This window comes from Oncorhynchus masou, chromosome 13, assembly GCF_036934945.1.
Source record: "Oncorhynchus masou masou isolate Uvic2021 chromosome 13, UVic_Omas_1.1, whole genome shotgun sequence".
NCBI classification, from domain to species: Eukaryota; Metazoa; Chordata; class Actinopteri; order Salmoniformes; family Salmonidae; genus Oncorhynchus; species Oncorhynchus masou.
Window position 1 is genome coordinate 27,366,135 of NC_088224.1, and position 19,326 is coordinate 27,385,460.

Sequence of the window (19,326 nt, forward strand, 5' to 3'; positions counted from 1 at the left end):
TTTACCCATTACCTCTCTGTCTCCCTTGGGATAATGTTTGCGTCCTAAATGGCAACCTATTCCCTATAGAGCACACACATATAGGCCCTGGTCAAAAGTAGGGTGCTCAGGGAAATAGGGTGCCATTTGGTACATAGAAAAGGCCAGATGTCCTTCCCCTAGATCACATCACTCCAGTCCTCTCTTGTCTGCGGTATTGATGACATGTTGTTCACACAAAGCCCAAAACATTGAAGGCCATTTTACCTGACAATTTCTCTGAGAATCTCCATTGAAAGCTATTTGTAGTCCAGGACAAGGCTTTTTAATCTGTTTCCCGGAAACCGGCACCACAGTATCTAGAATATATTTTACAGGGCTGAATGGATGAACCCCTTACCTACCAGAAAATACACAAAATGCTCTAATTGGATGCAGTGCGGATTTAACAAGCGAAACTAAAGCACTTTCAGAAAGAGAGAAGATTATTGGAAACATTAGAGCATCATTCCTCCAATAAACAGTGCTAAATCGGGCTGTAGAATTACACCAGTTGCTCTTTAGTTACTGTATCCGCAATTACATTTTGCTCAGCCTGGGGTAACCCGGGAGTACCCCCTCATGTGCAATATACCAGTAGGCCTATGTTCCTATGCGTCTTCCCAAGTATCCCCTGGTTTATCCGAACCCCAGGTTGAGAACCTTTGAATTCCACCAATACAAACCCTGTTTTAGAGGACAGAAAGTACAAACCAAGGCTTTTGAGACCCAAATGAGTGACTGATGTTTATGCTCATGGTGGATCTTGAGAAATTACACTTTATGACCAACCAGCACAGCCTTCTATTACAATAAAGGCCAAGGGGCTAGAGCTGAACCGTCTGTATAAAAGGTAATAACCCATAGCCTCTCCAGTGTCGCCTCCATGTGAGACAGTGCCACCTGCTGGTGATAAATAAACATACTACTGTATTCAAGTACACACAGCATATTTGTATTTGAATGATGAAAATGGAAACTTCGATCAGAATTGTATGATCGATGTTTACATTACATGTCCCAATATAATATTGAGAACATTTTGAAACTGAAATACTAGGTATCTATAAAGAATCTGTTGTGAAATCAATACAAAACCAGTAAGAAGTGAATCCTTCAGACAAGCTTTTCAGACACTGGCGAGACACAGTGACGCGTTAGTCCCCCCAAACCCAAAAGAGTTTGTGAGAGCTACCCGCCTGCCCTCGGTCTTCCAATGCTGTGCTGTGCAGGGCACATAGTTCAGGTCAAACTCTGGATCGGTGCGGTCCAGGTTGAGGGTGGGTGGCAAAGTGCTGTGGTAACAGGCCAGGGCAGTGAAGGCTGCCTCCAGGGCCCCGGCAGCCCCCAGGAGATGCCCCGTGGCCCCTTTAGTGGAGGAGACAGCCAGGGCGGCGGCGTGCTGCTGGAACAGTCTCTTGATGGCGGCGTTCTCTGCAGCGTCACCTAGTGGTGTAGAGGTGGCGTGTGCGTTCACGTACGTCACATGGGCTGGCTCCACACCGGCGTCTCGGAGTGCTGCAGACATGCACCTGGAAGAGATCAGGAGGGGAATGAAAATGGACTGTAAAAATGTCATGACTTCAAATATGTTCACCATTTCATTTAAAAAAGTCAGAACCATTTTGAAACAGGCTAAAAGAAAATTACAAATATTTATCTCATGGTCAAGCTGATAGATAATGGTACAACCTACAGTACATCAATGGTTCCTTAACTCCTAACACAAATAGTAAGCACCTGGTGAAAGAGTGCTATAAACCCCATCCATGACTACTACCTGAAGGCTCCGTCTCCATCAGCAGTGGGGGCTGTGATGTGGCTGGCGTCCCCTGACAGGCCGTACCCCAGCACCTCAGCATACACCCTGGCCCCTCTCCCCGCAGCATGCTCCCACTCCTCCAGGAGCACCACCGCAGACCCTTCACCCATCACAAACCCATCCCTCTCTGGGTGGAAGGGCCGCGATGCCAGCCTGGGCTGGTCGTTCCAGTGGGTACTCAGAGCCCTTCAAGTAAAAGTTCAAGTTGAATGTCACTCGCATAGTAGTCAATACAAACTGAAATCCATGAACATACAAATAGCATAGAATTGATCAAAGGACAGACTAGATCTTTACTAACAACAATAACACGAACAAACAACAAAAATATCCTGGGATCGTCAAGCCTGACCTCGCCCTGGCGAACCCCGCGATTGACAGAGGTCCCACGCAGGCTTCTGTCCCACCCGCTACCATGGCGACGGCATCTCCGTGGGCGATGAACCTGGCTGCATCACCGAGGGCATGGGCTCCAGTGGTGCAGGCGGTGGAAACGGCGTGGTTGGGACCTTTCAGTTTGTGCTTGATGCTGATGTGACCGGCAGCCATGTTGACCAGGATACGAGGCACAAAGAAGGGGCTGACCTTGAATAAAAATACAATACAACTTTTATTAAATCTTTAAAAAAAAATTGCAGTCTGTTCTCAACCCTGCTCTGCAAATAGGACACACTCCTACCTACCAACCCTGCCACACACACACATCTGAGAGATTGGAAGCACCACAGCACACTTCAGCGGACCCCATAACTGACCTTACTGTAACCTTTCGCCTGGAAGATGGCCGACGTCTTGGCGATCTCGTCCAGAGAAACCATGCCCATCCCCACCGCCACCCCTGTGGTCAGCTGCTCCTCAGGGCTGCTGGGATACCACCCAGAATCCTCCAGTGCCAGCTGGGCGGCACCGAGAGCCATGACAGTGGCTGGTGACATACTGTTGATCTCCCCACGCGTGGCAAATCTCTCATCCTTGAACTGGCCCTCTCCGTCTCCTCGGGGCACCATGGCTGCCACTTTACAGGGGACTGTCTTATACATCTCAGAGTCGAGGGCGACGATCCCACTGGCACCACTAATCAGCTGGTTCCAAGGTAGAGTCGTCCCTGTGCCGAGAGGAGAGACAAGCCCTATTCCAGTGATTGCTACTCTCCTCCTGGACGGATTCTTTCCACAGTTGTAGTGTCTCAGATTGGGGATCGTTGAACAAGTGCTCTTGTTGAGAAGTGTTCTGGTTGTGTGCTGTGAAGCCAAATATAACGGCAGCTTTGGCCAACACGATGACATGCTGTTGTTTTATTTCTCTGCTATCTACCACAGTGGATCCTGTGGTGTAGAGAAAAACAATTAACAGTTTAGCAGCATAACTCATTCTTGAACCAGACATCCCACCAATCATGTCAATACAGAATGGTATGTACGTAGTACAAATGCTTTTATGAACTGGATGGTTCGAGCCCTGAATGCTGATTCGCTGACAAGATGGCGCCAGAGGAGAGGGCTGCCATCTTATCGGCTCTTAACCAACCATGCTATTTTGTTTGTTTTTTCGCGTTGTTCGTCACTTGTTTTGTACATAATGTTACTGCTTACAACCGAAAAGAGCTTCTTGACATCAGAACTGGCATTACTCAACTCAAATTGGACGAAGAGTTCTTCTTCAAAGAGTCGGACGCAAGGGATATACTACAGATACCCGACCAGATCCCTGTGAATGGCTGAAAAAGGAAACTTAGGTTTTGCGGAAAGAGATCAGGATGCCTTGTGAGGATCAGGTGATGAGTGGCTAATCTGTCCTTGCCTTCCGTTCTTCTAGCCAACATTCAATTGCTATAAAATAAATGGGATCAACTGAAAGCACATATACCCTACAAACGGGACATTAATAACTGTAATATCTTATATTTTACAGAGTCGTGGTTGAACGACGACATTAAGAACATACAGCTGGCAGGTTATACACTATCAGCAGGACAGAACAGCAGCCCCCACGGCGGTAGGCCTATGCATATTTGTAAACAATAGCTAGTGCACAATATCTAAGGAAGTCTCAAGGTTTTGATTGCCTGTGGTAGAGTATTTCATGATAAGCTGTAGACCACACTATCTACCTAGAGTTTTCATCTATATGTTTTGTAGCTGTCTACATACCACCACAGACCAAGGCTGGCACTAAAACAGCACTCAATGTGCTGAATTCCACCATAAGCAAACAGGAAACCGCTCATTCAGGGGCAGTGCTCCTAGTGGTCGGGGATTTTAATGTAGGGTAATTTAAATCTGTTTTACCAAATTTCTATCAGCATGTTAAATGTGCAACCAGAGGGGAAAAAAAGTCCACACACAGAGACACGTACAAAGCTCTCCCTTGCCCTCCATTTGGCAAATCTGACCATAATTCTATCCTCCTGATTCCTGCTTACAAGCAAAAATGAAAGCAGGAAGCACCAGTGACCTAGTCTATAAAACAATTGGTCAGATGAAGCAGATTCTAAACTACAGGAGTGTTTTGCTAGCACAGACATGTTCCGGGATTCTTCCGATGGCATTGAGCAGTACATCACATCATTCACTGGCTACATCAATAAGTGCATCGAGGACGTCGTCCCCACAGAGACTGTATGTACATACCCCAACCAGAAGCCATGGATTACAGGCAACATCTGCACTGAGCTAAAGGGTAGAGCTACCGCTTTCAAGGACCAGGACTCTTAACCCGGAAGCTAATAAGAAATCTCTCTATGCCCTCCGATCAATCATCAAACAGGCAAAGCATCGATATAATTACTTCCGGCGCCGACAGAGATGGCCGCCTCGCTTCACATTCCTAGGAAACTATGCAGTTTTTTGTTTTTTACGTGTTATTTCTTACATTAGTACCTCAGGTCATCTTAGGTTTCATTACATACAGCCGAGAAGAACTACTGTATATAAGATCAGCGTCAACTCACCATCAGTACGACCAAGAATATGTTTTTCGCGATGCGGATCCTGTGTTCTGCCTTACAAACAGGACAACAGAATGGATCGCATGCAGCGACCCCAAAAAACGACTCAGAAAAAGAGGGAAACGTAGCGGTCTTCTGGTCAGACTACGGAGACGGGCACATCGTGCCCCACTTCCTAGCATTCTTCTTGCCAATGTCCAGTCTCTTGACAACAAGGTTGATGAAATCCGAGCAAGGGTAGCATTCCAGAGGGACATCAGAGACTGTAACGTTCTGTGCTTCACGGAAACATGGCTCACTGGAGAGACGCTATCCGATGCGGTGCAGCCAACGGGTTTCTCCACGCATCGCGCCGACAGAAACAAACACCTTTCTGGTAAGAGGGGTGGGGGTGTATGCCTTATGGCTAACGAGGCATGGTGCGATGAAAGAAACATACAGGAACTCAAATCCTTCTGTTCACCTGATTTAGAATTCCTCACAATCAAATGTAGACCGCATTACCTACCAAGAGAATTCTCTTCGATTATAATCACAGCCGTATATATCCCCCCCAAGCAGACACATCGATGGCTCTGAACGAACTTTATTTAACTCTTTGCAAACTGGAAACCATTTATCCGGAGGCTGCATTCATTGTTGTTGGGGATTTTAACAAGGCTAATCTGAAAACAAGACTCCCTAAATTTTATCAGCATATCGATTGCGCAACCAGGGGCGGAAAAACCTTGGATCACTGTTACTCTAACTTCCGCGACGCATATAAGGCCCTGCCCCGCCCCCTTTCGGAAAAGCTGACCACGACTCCATTTTGCTGATACCTGCCTACAGACAAAAGCTAAAAAAAGAAGCTCCCACGCTGAGGTCTGTCCAACGCTGGTCCGACCAAGCTGACTCCACACTCCAAGACTGCTTCCATCACGTGGACTGGGACATGTTTCGTATTGCGTCAAATAACAACATTGACGAATACGCTGATTCGGTGTGCGAGTTCATTAGAACGTGCGTTGAAGATGTCGTTCCCATAGCAACGATTAAAACATTCCCTAACCAGAAACCTTGGATTGATGGCAGCATTCGTGTGAAACTGAAAGCGCGAACCACTGCTTTCAATCAGGGCAAGGTGTCTGGTAACATGACTGAATACAAACAATGCAGCTATTCCCTCCGTAAGGCTATCAAACAAGCTAAGCGTCAGTACAGAGACAAAGTAGAATCCCAATTCAACGGCTCAGACACAAGAGGCATGTGGCAGGGTCTACAGTCAATCACGGACTACAGGAAGAAATCCAGCCCAGTCACGGACCAGGATGTCTTGCTCCCAGGCAGACTAAATAACTTTTTTGCCCGCTTTGAGGACAATACAGTGCCACTGACACTGCCTGCAATGGAAAAATGCGGTCTCTCCTTCACTGCAGCCGAGGTGAGTAAAACATTTAAACGTGTTAACCCTCGCAAGGCTGCAGGCCCAGACGGCATCCCCAGCCGCGCCCTCAGAGCATGCGCAGACCAGCTGGCTGGTGTGTTTACGGACATATTCAATCAATCCCTATACCAGTCTGCTGTTCCCACATGCTTCAAGAGGGCCACCATCGTTCCTGTTCCCAAGAAAGCTAAGGTAACTGAGCTGAACGACTACCGCCCCGTAGCACTCACTTCCGTCATCATGAAGTGCTTTGAGAGACTAGTCAGGGACCATATCACCTCCACCCTACCTGACTCCCTAGACCCACTCCAATTTGCTTACCGCTCAAATAGGTCCACAGACGATGCAATCCCAACCACACTGCACACTGCCCTAACCCATCTGGACAAGAGGAATACCTATGTGAGAATGCTGTTCATCGACTACAGCTCGGCATTCAACACCATAGTACCCTCCAAGCTCGTCATCAAGCTGAAGACCCTGGGTCTCGACCCCGCCCTGTGCAACTGGGTACTGGACTTCCTGACGGGCCGCCCCCAGGTGGTGAGGGTAGGTAACAACATCTCCTCCCCGCTGATCCTCAACACTGGGGCCCCACAAGGGTGCGTTCTGAGCCCTCTCCTGTACTCCCTGTTCACCCACGACTGCGTGGCCACGCACGCCTCCAACTCAATCATCAAGTTTGCGGACGACACAACAGTGGTAGGCTTGATTACCAACAACGACGAGACGGCCTACAGGGAGGAGGTGAGGGCCCTCGGAGTGTGGTGTCAGGAAAATAACCTCACACTCAACGTCAACAAAACTAAGGAGATGATTGTGGACTTCAGGAAACAGCAGAGGGAACACCCCCTATCCACATCGATGGAACAGTAGTGGAGAGAGTAGCAAGTTTTAAGTTCCTCGGCATACACATCACAGACAAACTGAATTGGTCCACTCACACAGACAGCATCGTGAAGAAGGCGCAGCAGCGCCTCTTCAACCTCAGGAGGCTGAAGAAATTCGGCTTGTCACCAAAAGCACTCACAAACTTCTACAGAGGCACAATCGAGAGCATCCTGGCGGGCTGTATCATCGCCTGGTACGGCAACTGCTCCGCCCTCAACCGTAAGGCTCTCCAGAGGGTAGTGAGGTCTGCACAACGCATCACCGGGGGCAAACTACCTGCCCTCCAGGACACCTACACCACCCGATGTTACAGGAAGGCCATAAAGATCATTAAGGACATCTACCACCCGAGCCACTGCCTGTTCACCCCCTATCATCCAGAAGGCGAGGTCAGTACAGGTGCATCAAAGCTGGGACCGAGAGACTGAAAAACAGCTTCTATCTCAAGGCCATCAGACTGTTAAACAGCCACCACTAACATTGAGTGGCTGCTGCCTACACACTGACACTTTAATAATGGGAATTGATGGGAAATGTTGTAAATATATCACTAGCCACTTTAAACAATGCTACCTTATATAATGTTACTTACCTTACATTATTCATCTCATATGCATACGTATATACTGTACTCTATATCATCGACTGCATCCTTATGTAATACATGTATCACTAGCCACTTTAACTATGCCACTTTGTTTACATACTCATCTCACATGTATATACTGTACTCGATACCATCTACTGTATCTTGCCTATGCTGCTCTGTACCATCACTCATTCATATATCCTTATGTACATATTCTTTATCCCCTTACACTGTGTATAAGACAGTAGATTAGGAATTGTTAGTTAGATTACTTGTTGGTTATTACTGCATTGTCGGAACTAGAAGCACAAGCATTTCGCTACACTCGCATTAACATCTGCTAACCATGTGTATGTGACAAATACAATTTGATTTGATGATTTACAGGATTAAGATTGAATCCTGCTACACTGGCTCTGACGCTCGTCGAATGTTGTAGGGCTTAAAATATTACGGACTACAAAGGGAAACCCAGAAGCGAGCTGCCCAGTGACGCGAGCCTACCAGACGAGCTAAATGGCTTTTATGCTCACTTCTAGGCATGCAACACTGAAGCATGCACGAGAGCACCAGCTGTTCTGGAACTGTGTGATAACGCTCTCGGTAGCCGATGTGAACAAAACCTTTAAACAGGTCAACATTCACAAAGCCACTGGGCCAGACGGATTACCAGGGCATATACTCAAAGCATGCACGGACCAACTGGCAAGTGTCATAACTCACATTTTCAACTTCCCCCTGACCGAGTCTTTAATACCTACACATGTTAAGCAGACCACCATAGTCCCTGTACCCAAGGAAGCAAAGGTAACCTGCCTAAAGGATTACCACCCCATGGAACTCACTTCGGTAGCCATGAAGAGCTTTGAAAGGCTGGTCATGGCTCACATCAACAGCATCCTCCCGGACACCCGAGACCCACTTCAATTCTCATACCCCCCCAACAGATCCACAGATGACACAATCTCAATCGCATTCCACACTGCCCTTTCTCACCTGGACAAAAGGAACACTTATGTGAGAATGCTGTTCATTGACTACAGCTCAGCGTTCAACACCATAGTGCCACGAAGATCATTAAGCTAAGGACTCTGGGACTGAACACCTCCCTCTGCAACTGGATCCTGGACTTCCTGACGGGCCATCCCCAGGTGTTAAGAGTAGGCAACAACATGTCTGCCACACTGATCCTTAACACTGGGGCCCCTCAGGGGTGTGTACTTAGTCCCCTCATGTATTCCCTGTTCACCCACGACTGTGTGGCCGAACACGACTCCAACACCATCATTAAGTTTGCTGACGACACAACAGTGGTAGGCCTGACCACAGACGAGAAGGCGTATTATTAGGGAGGTGGTCAGAGAACTGGCAGTGTGGTGCCAGGACAGCAACCTCTCCCTCAATGTGAGAAAAACAAAGGAGCTGATCATGGACTACAGGAAAAGGCGGTCCGAACAGGCCCCCATTAACATTGACGGGGCTGCACTGGAGCGGGTCGAGAGTTTCAAGTTCTTTGGTGTCCACATCACCAACATACTATCATGTTTCAAACATACCAAGACAGTCATGAAGAGGCCACAACAAAACCTTTCCCCCTCTCAGAAGACTGAAAAGATTTGGCATAGGTCCCAAGATCCTCAAAAGGTTCCACAGCTGCACCACCGCCTGGTATGGCAACTGCTTTGCATCTGACCGCAAGGCGCTACAGATGGTAGTGCGAACAGCCCAGTACTTCACTGGGGCCAAGCTTCCTGCTATCCAGGACCTCTATACCAGGTGGTGTCAGAGGAAAGCCCATAACATTGTCAGAGACTCCAGTCACCCAAGTTATAAGACTGTTCTCTATGCTACCGCACGGCAAGAGGTACCGGAGTGCCAAGTCTAGGATCAAAAGGCTCCTCAACAACTTCTATCCCCAAGCCATAAGACTGCTGAACAACTTATACAATCGCCACCTGACAATTTACATTGAGACCCCCCCCTCTTGTACACTGCTACGACTCGCTGTTTATTATGTATGCATAGTCACTTCACCCCCACCTACATGTACAAATGACCTCAACTAACCTGTACTCCCGCACACCGACTCGGTACCGGTGCCCCCTGTGTATAGCCTCGTTATTGTTATTCTTATTGTGTTATTTTATTATAAATGTTTTATTTTAGTCTACTTGGTAATATTTTCTTAACTCTTCTTGAACCGCACTGTTGGTTAAGGGCTTGTATGTAAGCATTTCACGGTGAAGTCTACACTTGTATTCGGCGCATGTGATTTGATTTGGTTACACTAATTGCACTGTTTTGTCCACATAACCTGGTTCAAGGATTAACGACAATACCCAGGAAGAAGACACAGTGACGCTGAAACGTTGGGGGTTAACCCAATAAATTACTGGGAGTTTATGCAGTGTGCGACTCTTATTGTTGTTATAACTGATTCCTTACCACATGACAACAAACACCAAGCGTCCAATTTGTCTAACTATGAAATAAACCTCCTTGAAACATCTATTTGCCACTTACCTTGTGAACGCTATGATAGATAGCTCAAGTGTTTACGAATATAGTCATTGTACCTCTGAAATCCTCTGCAAATAAAAAACAAGTCTCGCTCACAAAATCCATGCAACTAACGAACTGAGTTCATTTCAGGGGGATACTATGCAATTGCCTGCTCCCATACATTTCTCAGAGAAATGTAGATTACATTTTTTCCATAACAGAATATTATGAATGTATACATAGATTCAAGGAAATAGTGCATTTTATTAAATATCATTAGCTGATTTTGCAGTAAATTTGATTATTGAATTGTTATGATTTGTTCAGGCATTGCAAAGGCATCTTGATTGGCGGTTGCTGTTGTTCAGGGTTGCCAGGTTCAGCTGATATTTGTAGCCCAATGACTAGTCAAAACCCGCGCATAAGGTCTGAAAACAAGGCCCTTTTTCCAATAACTTAGTCGAACGAGTTAAGAAGGAATATCGTCTTCCCTTCTAACGACCTAAGAAGCAACATTTGGTTTGCCATCTTAATAATTAGTATTGCTAGATAATGGAACTAATAAAGGAATTTGAATATATCGCAATAGAAAATATAAATCAGATTTATTAAACTTTTAAAAACGAATGTTAGGCTATTTTCTGGCAGTTGTGCTGTTATGATAAGACTACAAACCGTTATAAATGGCCTATTTGCGAGATTGACATGTCGTTTCATTTCATTGTAGCGTCACACCCAAGAAAACCCAACAAAGTACCAAGTAAAGGGTCTGAATACTTATGTAAATGTAATATTTCAATGTGTTATTTTTAATACATATTTAGTACAGTTTAGAATAAGGCTGTAACATAACAATTTGGAAAAAGTCAAGGGGTCTGAATACTTTCCGAATGCACTGTATGTGAAAACATGTATAATGCTTCACTTGTTATGAGCATATGCCTTATGAAATGTGTGTAGAGACCTCTCACCTGGTACATTAGATTGTAAACATACAAGAACTGTCATTCAAGAGGCATGTTAAATGTATTTTTTAAACTGGATTTGTTTTGCTTAATGGCCCTGAATTTGCCAGTCAGCTCAAGAGACAGGGGACAGGACCAGGGACTGCCCCATTGGTGAGATATACAGCTGTTTTACCGAGTCAAATAACTGCTTACTTCATTGCATGTTTGTGGACCGACTGGGACCACTGATACGAAAATGTTTACACGCATGACTGTAATTGCTTTGACTGGAGTCACTTTGACTGTATTCACTTTGACTGTAGTCACTTTGACTGTATTCACTTTGACTGTAGTCACTTTGACTGTAGTCACTTTGACTGTATTCACTTTGACTGTAGTCACTTTGACTGTATTCACTTTGACTGTAGTCACTTTGACTGTAGTCACTTTAACTGTAGTCACTTTGACTGTATTCACTTTAACTGTAGTCACTTTGACTGTAGTCGCTTTGACTGTATTCACTTTGACTGTAGTCACTTTAACTGTAGTCACTTTGACTGTATTCACTTTAACTGTAGTCACTTTGACTGTAGTCGCTTTGACTGTATTCACTTTGACTGTAGTCACTTTAACTGTAGTCACTTTGACTGTAGTCGCTTTGACTGTAGTCACTTTGACTGTAGTCACTTTAACTGTAGTCACTTTGACTGTATTCACTTTAACTGTAGTCACTTTGACTGTAGTCGCTTTGACTGTATTCACTTTGACTGTAGTCACTTTAACTGTAGTCACTTTGACTGTATTCACTTTGACTGTATTCAATTTGACTGTATTCACTTTGACTGTATTCACTTTGACTGTAGTCACTTTGACCTTATTCACTTTGACTGTATTCACTTTGACTATAATCATTTTGGATGATAGTGTAAATTGCATATATTATTACTGTATCTTATTATTCACTTTAATGGTCCTTGGAGTTTTTGAACTTTGGGTTCAATGGGTAAACCTGCTTTTTTTAAACAATGGGTTTGTGTTCCTCTCTCTTTCTCTCCCAGGCTGCTGCAGCAGAGGTTGTGTTTGTTCCGACTAAGAAGGTGAAGAGTGGGAGAATATTTCCTCTGTATTTCCTTTGTGTTGCTTTTCTGTCTTTTTTCTATTGGTCAGTCTTTGTGATTGTTAAAGCAAGGGCATGACTTTTTTTTAGCAGAAATAATAATCAATTATTTATTGAGCATTTATCAATCTATCCAAACTTTGGATATGTTGCTTCTATTGGATATGTGTATATCAACTGTGAATGTTTCCATATTTATGCTGTCTTTTTCCTGTCAGTAAATACACGTTATGTCCTGTCAGGTGTATCTAGCTCGTACAGAGGGCTCATCGTCAGGGAACATCAGTTGGAAGTTGGACTGTGCTCCTGTAGGGATGAAGATAAAGACAGTCTCAGTCAGAAGATGCAGCCAGACCTTTCACTCTGGAACCGGCCGCTAGGGTCTGCAGTCTGGACAGAACACAACGTCGTTCTCAGGTGGTGGATGGATGATTGATAGATTTTTGTCTGGTTTATGTGAACGATACCTTTCAGGATTAAGTTGGAAGCCTTTTTTCAAATCAATTTAAAGTGCAAATTGTAAACGGGTACTTAGTGATTTGTAAATGTAATAGAGATATTATGATTTGATAGTCAGAGAGCTGTAACATTGATTTGCATGTGCACTTAACTGATCAGCATTCTTTTCTTCCTTATCTTGCATAACAACCACTAAACCATTTTTATGTTTTTGAACACAGACAGGGAGATGCATTCTATTCCGGGTCTTTTCTTGATCCTTGGAGCTGGTCATGGAGATGGAGCTAGCCGGAGGAGAGGGAGAGTCGTCATGGCAACACTCCCAGATGTTCCGGCGGGCTTTGAATGAGCCGATGGAATCCTCATTTGAAATCCTCGTCAAGATGGAGGAGGACTACGCTTAATGAGTGTGTTTGATCGCTCTGAGCAAGGCACTGCATTGGTTTGCTAATCTTAATAAAGCAATGAGTAGTTATTTTGGGATGCAATATGATGTATTGATCAGTGATTCTGCTCAGTGCCTTGCTCAAGATAATCACCTTGAATACACCGACTCTGTTCATAGTCATGTATAGTGTGTATATTCATAGGCATCTTGGTGCTTATGAGATAAACGGAGGAGTAGTAGTTTGGTGATATTGTTTGTGGGTATGGATGGATGGTAGTCCAATAATCATTCGGGATCTGTGTCTTGAATCAATAATCTTGTATTGATTACAGATCTTGTAATGATGCTGCTTGGGTATTTACTGCCAGTAATGTCTTGAGACCCAGACCCAGCTTCTGTATGACACAAAAGCCTTTGTTATCTAGACTGTCTCTGCCAAAAGAGGAGTTACTTACTTGACTTAATCCTCTTTGAACCTTTGGGAGCACATGGCGTCTACCATGGCTTTCCACCTCAAAGTGGACTATGGATCAGTATGGCCTGGCTGTAACACCCTGCCATAACAAGGTTCTGGCTCCTGACACAGAATAGGGATATATGACCTGTGAGCCTAAAGTCCATCTGCTATGGAGTTATGTCTATCCACTTATGGTTATGGATATACTGGTATTCTACATGTATTTTTGCTGAATGCATGTCACATGCACCGAATACCACAGGTGTAGACCTGACAGTGAAATGCTTACTTACAAGCCCCAAACCAACAATGCAGTTCAAAGAAAAAATACAGATAAGAATAAGAAATAAACATAGCAAGTAATTTAAGAGCAGCAGTAAAATAACAAGAGCAAGACTATATACAGTGGGATACTGGTACAGAGTCAATGTGCGGGGGCACCGGTTAGTTGAGGTAATATGTACATGTGGGTAGAGTTATTAAAGTAACTATGCATAGATGATAACAACAGAGAGTAGCAGTGGTGTAAAAGAGGGGGAGTGGGCAATGCAAATAGTCTGGGTGGCCATTTGATTAGGTGTTCAGGAGTCTTATGGCTTGGGGGTAGAAGCTGTTTAGAAGCCTCTTGGACCTAGACTTGGCGCTCCAGTACCTTTTGCCGTGCAGTAGCAGAGAGAACAGTCTATGACTAGGGTGGCTGGAGTCTTTGACAATTTTTAGGGCCTTCCTCTGACACAGCCTTGTATAGAGGTCCTGGATTGCAGGGAGCTTGGCCCCAGTGATGACCTGGGCCATTCACACTATCCTGTAATGCCTTGCGGTCAGAGGCCGAGCAGTTGCCATACCAAGCAGTGATGCAACCATGCTCTCGATGGTGCAGCTGTAGAACCTTTTGAGGATCTGGGGACCTATGCCAAATATTTTCAGTCTCCTGATGTTTTGTCGTTCTCTCTCCACGACTGTCTTGGTGTGCTTGGACCATGTTAGTTTGTTGGTGATGTGGACACCAAGGAACTTCAAGCTCTCAACCTGCTCCACTGCAGCCCCTTTGATGAGAATGGGGGTGTGCTCAGTCCTCTTTTTCCTGTAGTCTACAATCATCTCCTTTATCTTGATCACATTGAGGGAGAAGTTGTTGTGGGAGTTAATGTGTTCTTGTTCAAATATGTAAATTGTGCAATCAGTATGATAAATGTATATTATTTACAGATTAAATGTGGTTTCATACAGTTAATGCCTGGACTACATAGGTGCCTTGGTAAGAAAAAGTACTGCGGTTGGTGTGTTTCTACTACCACCTACTGGTTACAAATTGCAAGTACATGTATTTTTTCATTCGCTGAATTACCGGCGCCTCGAAAAGCGAGCACCGGATTGGTGGGTTACGCTGTTGGGATTGTCGCCGTGCGGATGGTGGAGCCGGATGGAGGCAGGCGGCGGTGTTTTTATTTCTGAATGAACATTTAGGGTATTAAATTACAGCCGTATTAAAAAACAATTTTATTTATACATTATTTCAATTGATTTTGTACTACATGAAATGTTGTGAAACTATTTAACGTTTGGAACTTGTACAGTAATTTATAAATCTAGGCAAGTAGCAAGCAAGCTTTGTTGAGGATTTCAGGCCTAGTTCTAACCACCGCTCGTCGATTTTAACAATAGCCGCGATACACTCCCTCATCCGGAACTATTTTGACAAGACATTTTTCAACTGGTACGAACACAGAAAATATCTCAATGTGGTCCGTTGACTGAAATAATTCCTGAGTTTATGGACTATATTGTATGCAGGACTTTTCAGTATTTTATCTGCTAGTAGCATCACGAACATTTAGGGAAACAAAAGGAAGATGTCCAACGGCGCAGCAGGAAGCGGGGGTCTGACTTGGGTGGTAAGTTACTATTTTGTTAAATGTTGGATTACTGGACAGACTTACTTTATCGCTCCAGGTAGCGTTCATCATTTTGCCAAGATGCACGAGAGAAATTCCAGATTGTCACGAGCTGGACATTCTAAAATGGCCAGTGATGATGCTAACTAGCCAGCAGCTAATACACCCCTTTAAACTAGCATGCGCCTTTTAAAGACGGGCCATACTTTGGTATATTAATTTAGCTATGCTTGCCCGGCACAAGTACAATCGCAGATTGGTCCAACAACGTCAGAAGATACATTGTTTTTTCGTAAACATGATGATGTCATTAAGCAACATTGCTTTCCTGCAAGGCACGGGTGAATGAGCCACTTGGCCAATGGCAATGCCCCAAAAAGTTCTTTGTTGCAATACACGTCAAGTGTGATTGATGGTCAGTTTGCATATTTTGCATGCACGCCGTTTGAATATAGAATCTTAAATGTGTCTCAAAATACAGTTATTCGTAGGTAGCCTAATCTATATAAAAAATATGCTTACATATTCCTTAAATGTATTTGCACGACATTTGGCCAGCTAGCTATAGTAGCTTCCAGCCCGTAAATGCAGCGGCACAATTTGGGACCTGTGTGAAGCTCGTCACATAAGGATTTAGCCACAATAGTGGAATTTGCGGTTCGCCTTCAAAATAAAAGTCCACCATTGAAAGTGATTCAAACGGATACAAATAGTGGAATCATGCCATATTTGGACTAGAAATTAAACAAAAGACAAAGTTAATTTGACAAATGTTTTTGGTTGACTTTAGAATTGCATTGGGGGCATACCCGCATGCAGCCTAACATATTGATGTTGCACCCATGAAATGAGGAATCAGCCTACTCAGTGACACTCACAGAACACAACTGTGTAGAGATAACACAAATATTAGAATCTTCACCCTTATGGCAGGAATTGTGGGAAATCACCTTTTCCAGTCAGTCTATTTTGTGTATTATATGCCTACCACACTGCTTGCGTTCCAAAATAAATGTACACATGCATGTTATACAATCATTGCACCCACAGTGCTTGCAAGTGTCTGCGTAGCCAGGCGCTAAAATACAACTTGGTTCTATTTGTGATGCTTGACTTGCTGCAAGTCCCTCTTCTCCCATCTCCTCATTGGTTTTTAGGAGTATATACCCACGTGGGTGATTGAAAGATAAACTGAGGTTCACACTCCAGTCCAGTTGGTAGTGGTAATGCACGTGGTAATGCACCTTAAAGTTGGTTGCCAGATGGCATATAAAGTCCAAAGAAGAAGAAGCCTGATGGAGGAGAGATTACTAGAAACAAACTCAGTTTACCCTTATCTGTGGATTAATTGTCGGAGTAGAGGACCGAGTGAAATTCAGGTTAAATGCTAAATTGCCATAAATGTTTAATGCTTTTAGACCTGTCTGCAAATGAATGTAGTTGGTTCAGAGTTCGTTTTGATATTTCAACCTGCGTGTCCTGATCGCGTCTGGTGTGGGTAGACAAAATCAACATGCGCGCGAGCGGTCTGGTCAGCATGTCAGACATTCATATTGCACTGTATAGCCTAACCTATGGATGTTGCACCCATGAAATGGGTGATCAGCTTACACAGTGACACTCACAGAACACAACTGTGTAGAGTTCACACAAATATTAAACTCTTATTAGAGAACTTTAACTGTGGGAAATCAGCTTACTATACTAAAGCCTATTGTGCATATTGAACCTTCATATTGGACTGTACAACCTAAAATAGAGATTGTGCACCCATGAAATGGGCTATCAGTGACACCCAAGTATTCAGACCCCTTCACCTTTTCCACATTTTGTTACATTACAGCCTTATTCTAAAATGGATTCAATTAAAATTGTCCCTCAATCTACACACAATACCCCATAATGACAAAGTGAAAACATGTTTTTAGACATTTTTGCAAATGTATTTGAAATAAAAAAGATACCTTATTTACATAAGTATTCAGACCCTTTGCTATGAGACTAGAAATTAAGCTCAGGTGCATCCTGTTTCCATTCATCTTCCTTGAGATGTTTCTACAACTTATTTGGAGTCCACCTGTCGTATATTCAAGCGATTGGACATTATTTGTAAAGACACACCTGTCTACATAAGGTCTCGCAGTTGTCAGAGCAAAAACCAAGCCATGAGGTTGAAGGAATGGTCTGATGAAACCAAGATTGAATTCTTTGGCCTGAATCCCAAGCGTCACATCTGGAGGAAACCAGGCACCACTCATCACCTGGCCAATACAATCCCCACAGTGAAGCATGGTGGTGGCAGCATCATGCTGTGGGGATGTTTTCAGCGGCAGGGACTGGGAGACACATCCAAGACAACACAGGGGTGGCTTCGGGACAAGTCTCTGAATGTCTTTGAGTAGCCCAGCCAGATCCTGGACTTGAGCCCTTTCGAACATCTCTGGAGAGATCTGAAAATAGCTGTGCAGTGACGCTCCCCATCCAACCTGACAGAGCTTGAGAGGATCTGCAGGGAAGAATGGGAGAAACTCCCCAAATACAGGTGTGCCAAGCTTGTAGCGTCACTCCCAAGAAGATTCGAGCTGTAATCACTGCCAAAGGTGCTTCCAGAAAGTACTGAGTATATGGTCTGAATACTTATGTAAATGTGATATTGCAGTTTTATTTTTTATAAATGAGCAAACGTTTCTAATAACCTGTTTTTATATGTAATTTATTGGTCTGAATACTTTCCGAATGCCCTATAGAATAGGCTGAATGCTTAATGTGGCTCATTTCACACACTGGTTTTTAGAGTCTCACAATAAAAAGCTAAGATAATATTTTTATGAACTCTACATAGTTGTATTGTGTTCTGTGCAACATCCAGCGGTTTGACATGGTAGGAGGGTCTGCATTGAGCAAGTGCAGGTATTTTTTTATTATGGGCCTAATAATAAAGATGTGATTTAAACATACAAATATTTTCCTTTCATTGTGGCATGAACACAACCAGTCATGGCATTTTCATCTGATTGTCAAACAAATCACTTCAAAAAGTAGGCTACCTGTGCATGTTCGTCCACTCAAAATAATACCAGCATCCAAACTGCATGCGTACTCACACCATTTGATGAATGGAAATAGACATCTCTTACAAAACATGTGGCGTTCAGTGATTGCCATTGGTGAGGCCTATATTAATTGGTGCGTCTTGTTCCGGGTAAAACTGTTCCGGGTAAAACTGGATGGTCAACTGGCTAGACTGGGCTACAATGTGTATTACCATTGCCATAGCCTCTCAGCCAAGGCAATTTTTAACACATGGACACACAGAATAGGTAGCCTACATTCAATATAATAAATTAGTTAAATAAAAACACGTTTTACACCCTGCTTCATGAGTTAAAGCCTGGAGTCTTCACACATCCTCCGTGAGACGCAGGCAGGAATGCCGTCTCAAGGTCATGCAGGATTCTTTCAGATCGTTTAAGCAACCAAGATTAGGTTCTTAGCAGACCTAGTATTTAATTCTCTCAATATTGCTTTTTTGTAGTTATCTTATCAAAGCAACTATCCCAGAGTGGTGAACTATCATGTGAGCTAAACGGATGCTTTGGCTTGATAAGCTGATTATGACTTGCTGTGCGAGTTTGGGTGAACCACAGACACTATTGGGTGAACTTTCTTTGGTCCACTGTTTGTTACTAAAAGGTTGATGAGCATTGTGAGGGTCTGTTGCTCAGATACCTCCCCATAGAGAAATGTAAACTGGTCTCAAGGGCCACAGGTGACAGGGACTCTGCATTATTCTCAACCACTGTGTTTGTTATTACACAGTTTATATAGTCTTATTGCATGCTCAAGGGCTCTGGATCAATTGTATACC

At 44.0% G+C, this 19,326-nt stretch overlaps 3 protein-coding genes across 8 annotated transcripts in view; 2 read left to right on the forward strand and 1 right to left on the reverse strand.

The window, feature by feature from the left end:
* Nucleotides 1-752: 752 nt before the first annotated feature.
* oxsm (3-oxoacyl-ACP synthase, mitochondrial) lies at nucleotides 753-10,336 on the reverse strand. Its single transcript, XM_064983394.1, has 5 exons — nucleotides 10,217-10,336; nucleotides 2,596-3,165; nucleotides 2,193-2,425; nucleotides 1,799-2,026; nucleotides 753-1,550 (listed from the first exon to the last, which is right to left on the reverse strand). The coding sequence occupies exons 2-5, from the start codon at nucleotides 3,124-3,126 to the stop codon at nucleotides 1,148-1,150; spliced, it is 1,395 nt and encodes a 464-aa protein (XP_064839466.1). The 5' UTR covers nucleotides 3,127-3,165; nucleotides 10,217-10,336; the 3' UTR covers nucleotides 753-1,147.
* A 265-nt stretch (nucleotides 10,337-10,601) lies between these two features.
* On the forward strand, nucleotides 10,602-14,771 carry LOC135552035 (peptide-N(4)-(N-acetyl-beta-glucosaminyl)asparagine amidase-like). Of its 2 annotated transcripts, none has more exons than XM_064983401.1 (5): nucleotides 10,602-10,962; nucleotides 11,271-11,313; nucleotides 12,201-12,239; nucleotides 12,502-12,679; nucleotides 12,940-14,771. In XM_064983401.1, the coding sequence occupies exons 1-4, from the start codon at nucleotides 10,901-10,903 to the stop codon at nucleotides 12,637-12,639; spliced, it is 282 nt and encodes a 93-aa protein (XP_064839473.1). In that variant the 5' UTR covers nucleotides 10,602-10,900; the 3' UTR covers nucleotides 12,640-12,679; nucleotides 12,940-14,771. The 2 variants fall into 2 exon arrangements, with proteins under 2 accessions (XP_064839473.1, XP_064839474.1); XM_064983402.1 differs by having other exon boundaries at nucleotides 12,502-12,676.
* Nucleotides 14,772-14,969: 198 nt separating this feature from the next.
* LOC135552034 (DNA topoisomerase 2-beta-like) overlaps nucleotides 14,970-19,326 on the forward strand; it is a 31,050-nt gene continuing 26,693 nt past the window's right edge. For all 5 annotated transcript variants that reach the window (XM_064983395.1, XM_064983396.1, XM_064983398.1 and 2 more), the window contains exon 1: nucleotides 14,970-15,458. In XM_064983395.1, the coding sequence (XP_064839467.1) occupies nucleotides 15,417-15,458 (42 nt within the window). In that variant the 5' untranslated portion in view covers nucleotides 14,970-15,416. The remainder of the gene's footprint in view (nucleotides 15,459-19,326) is intronic.

Excerpts from the sequence above, each read along its gene's own strand:
- oxsm (XM_064983394.1), bottom strand. The coding sequence starts at position 3,126 with ATGTCATCGTGTTGGCCAAAGCTGCCGTTATATTTGGCTTCACAGCAC. Across the intron at positions 2,027-2,192 it reads GCGGGGTTCGCCAGGGCGAG|GGCTCTGAGTACCCACTGGA; the intron begins GTCAGGCTTGAC and ends TTTTACTTGAAG. Across the intron at positions 1,551-1,798 it reads GATGGAGACGGAGCCTTCAG|GTGCATGTCTGCAGCACTCC; the intron begins GTAGTAGTCATG and ends GATCTCTTCCAG.
- LOC135552035 (XM_064983401.1), top strand. The coding sequence starts at position 10,901 with ATGTCGTTTCATTTCATTGTAGCGTCACACCCAAGAAAACCCAACAAA. Across the intron at positions 11,314-12,200 it reads GACCAGGGACTGCCCCATTG|GCTGCTGCAGCAGAGGTTGT; the intron begins GTGAGATATACA and ends TTTCTCTCCCAG. Across the intron at positions 12,240-12,501 it reads TGTTTGTTCCGACTAAGAAG|GTGTATCTAGCTCGTACAGA; the intron begins GTGAAGAGTGGG and ends ATGTCCTGTCAG.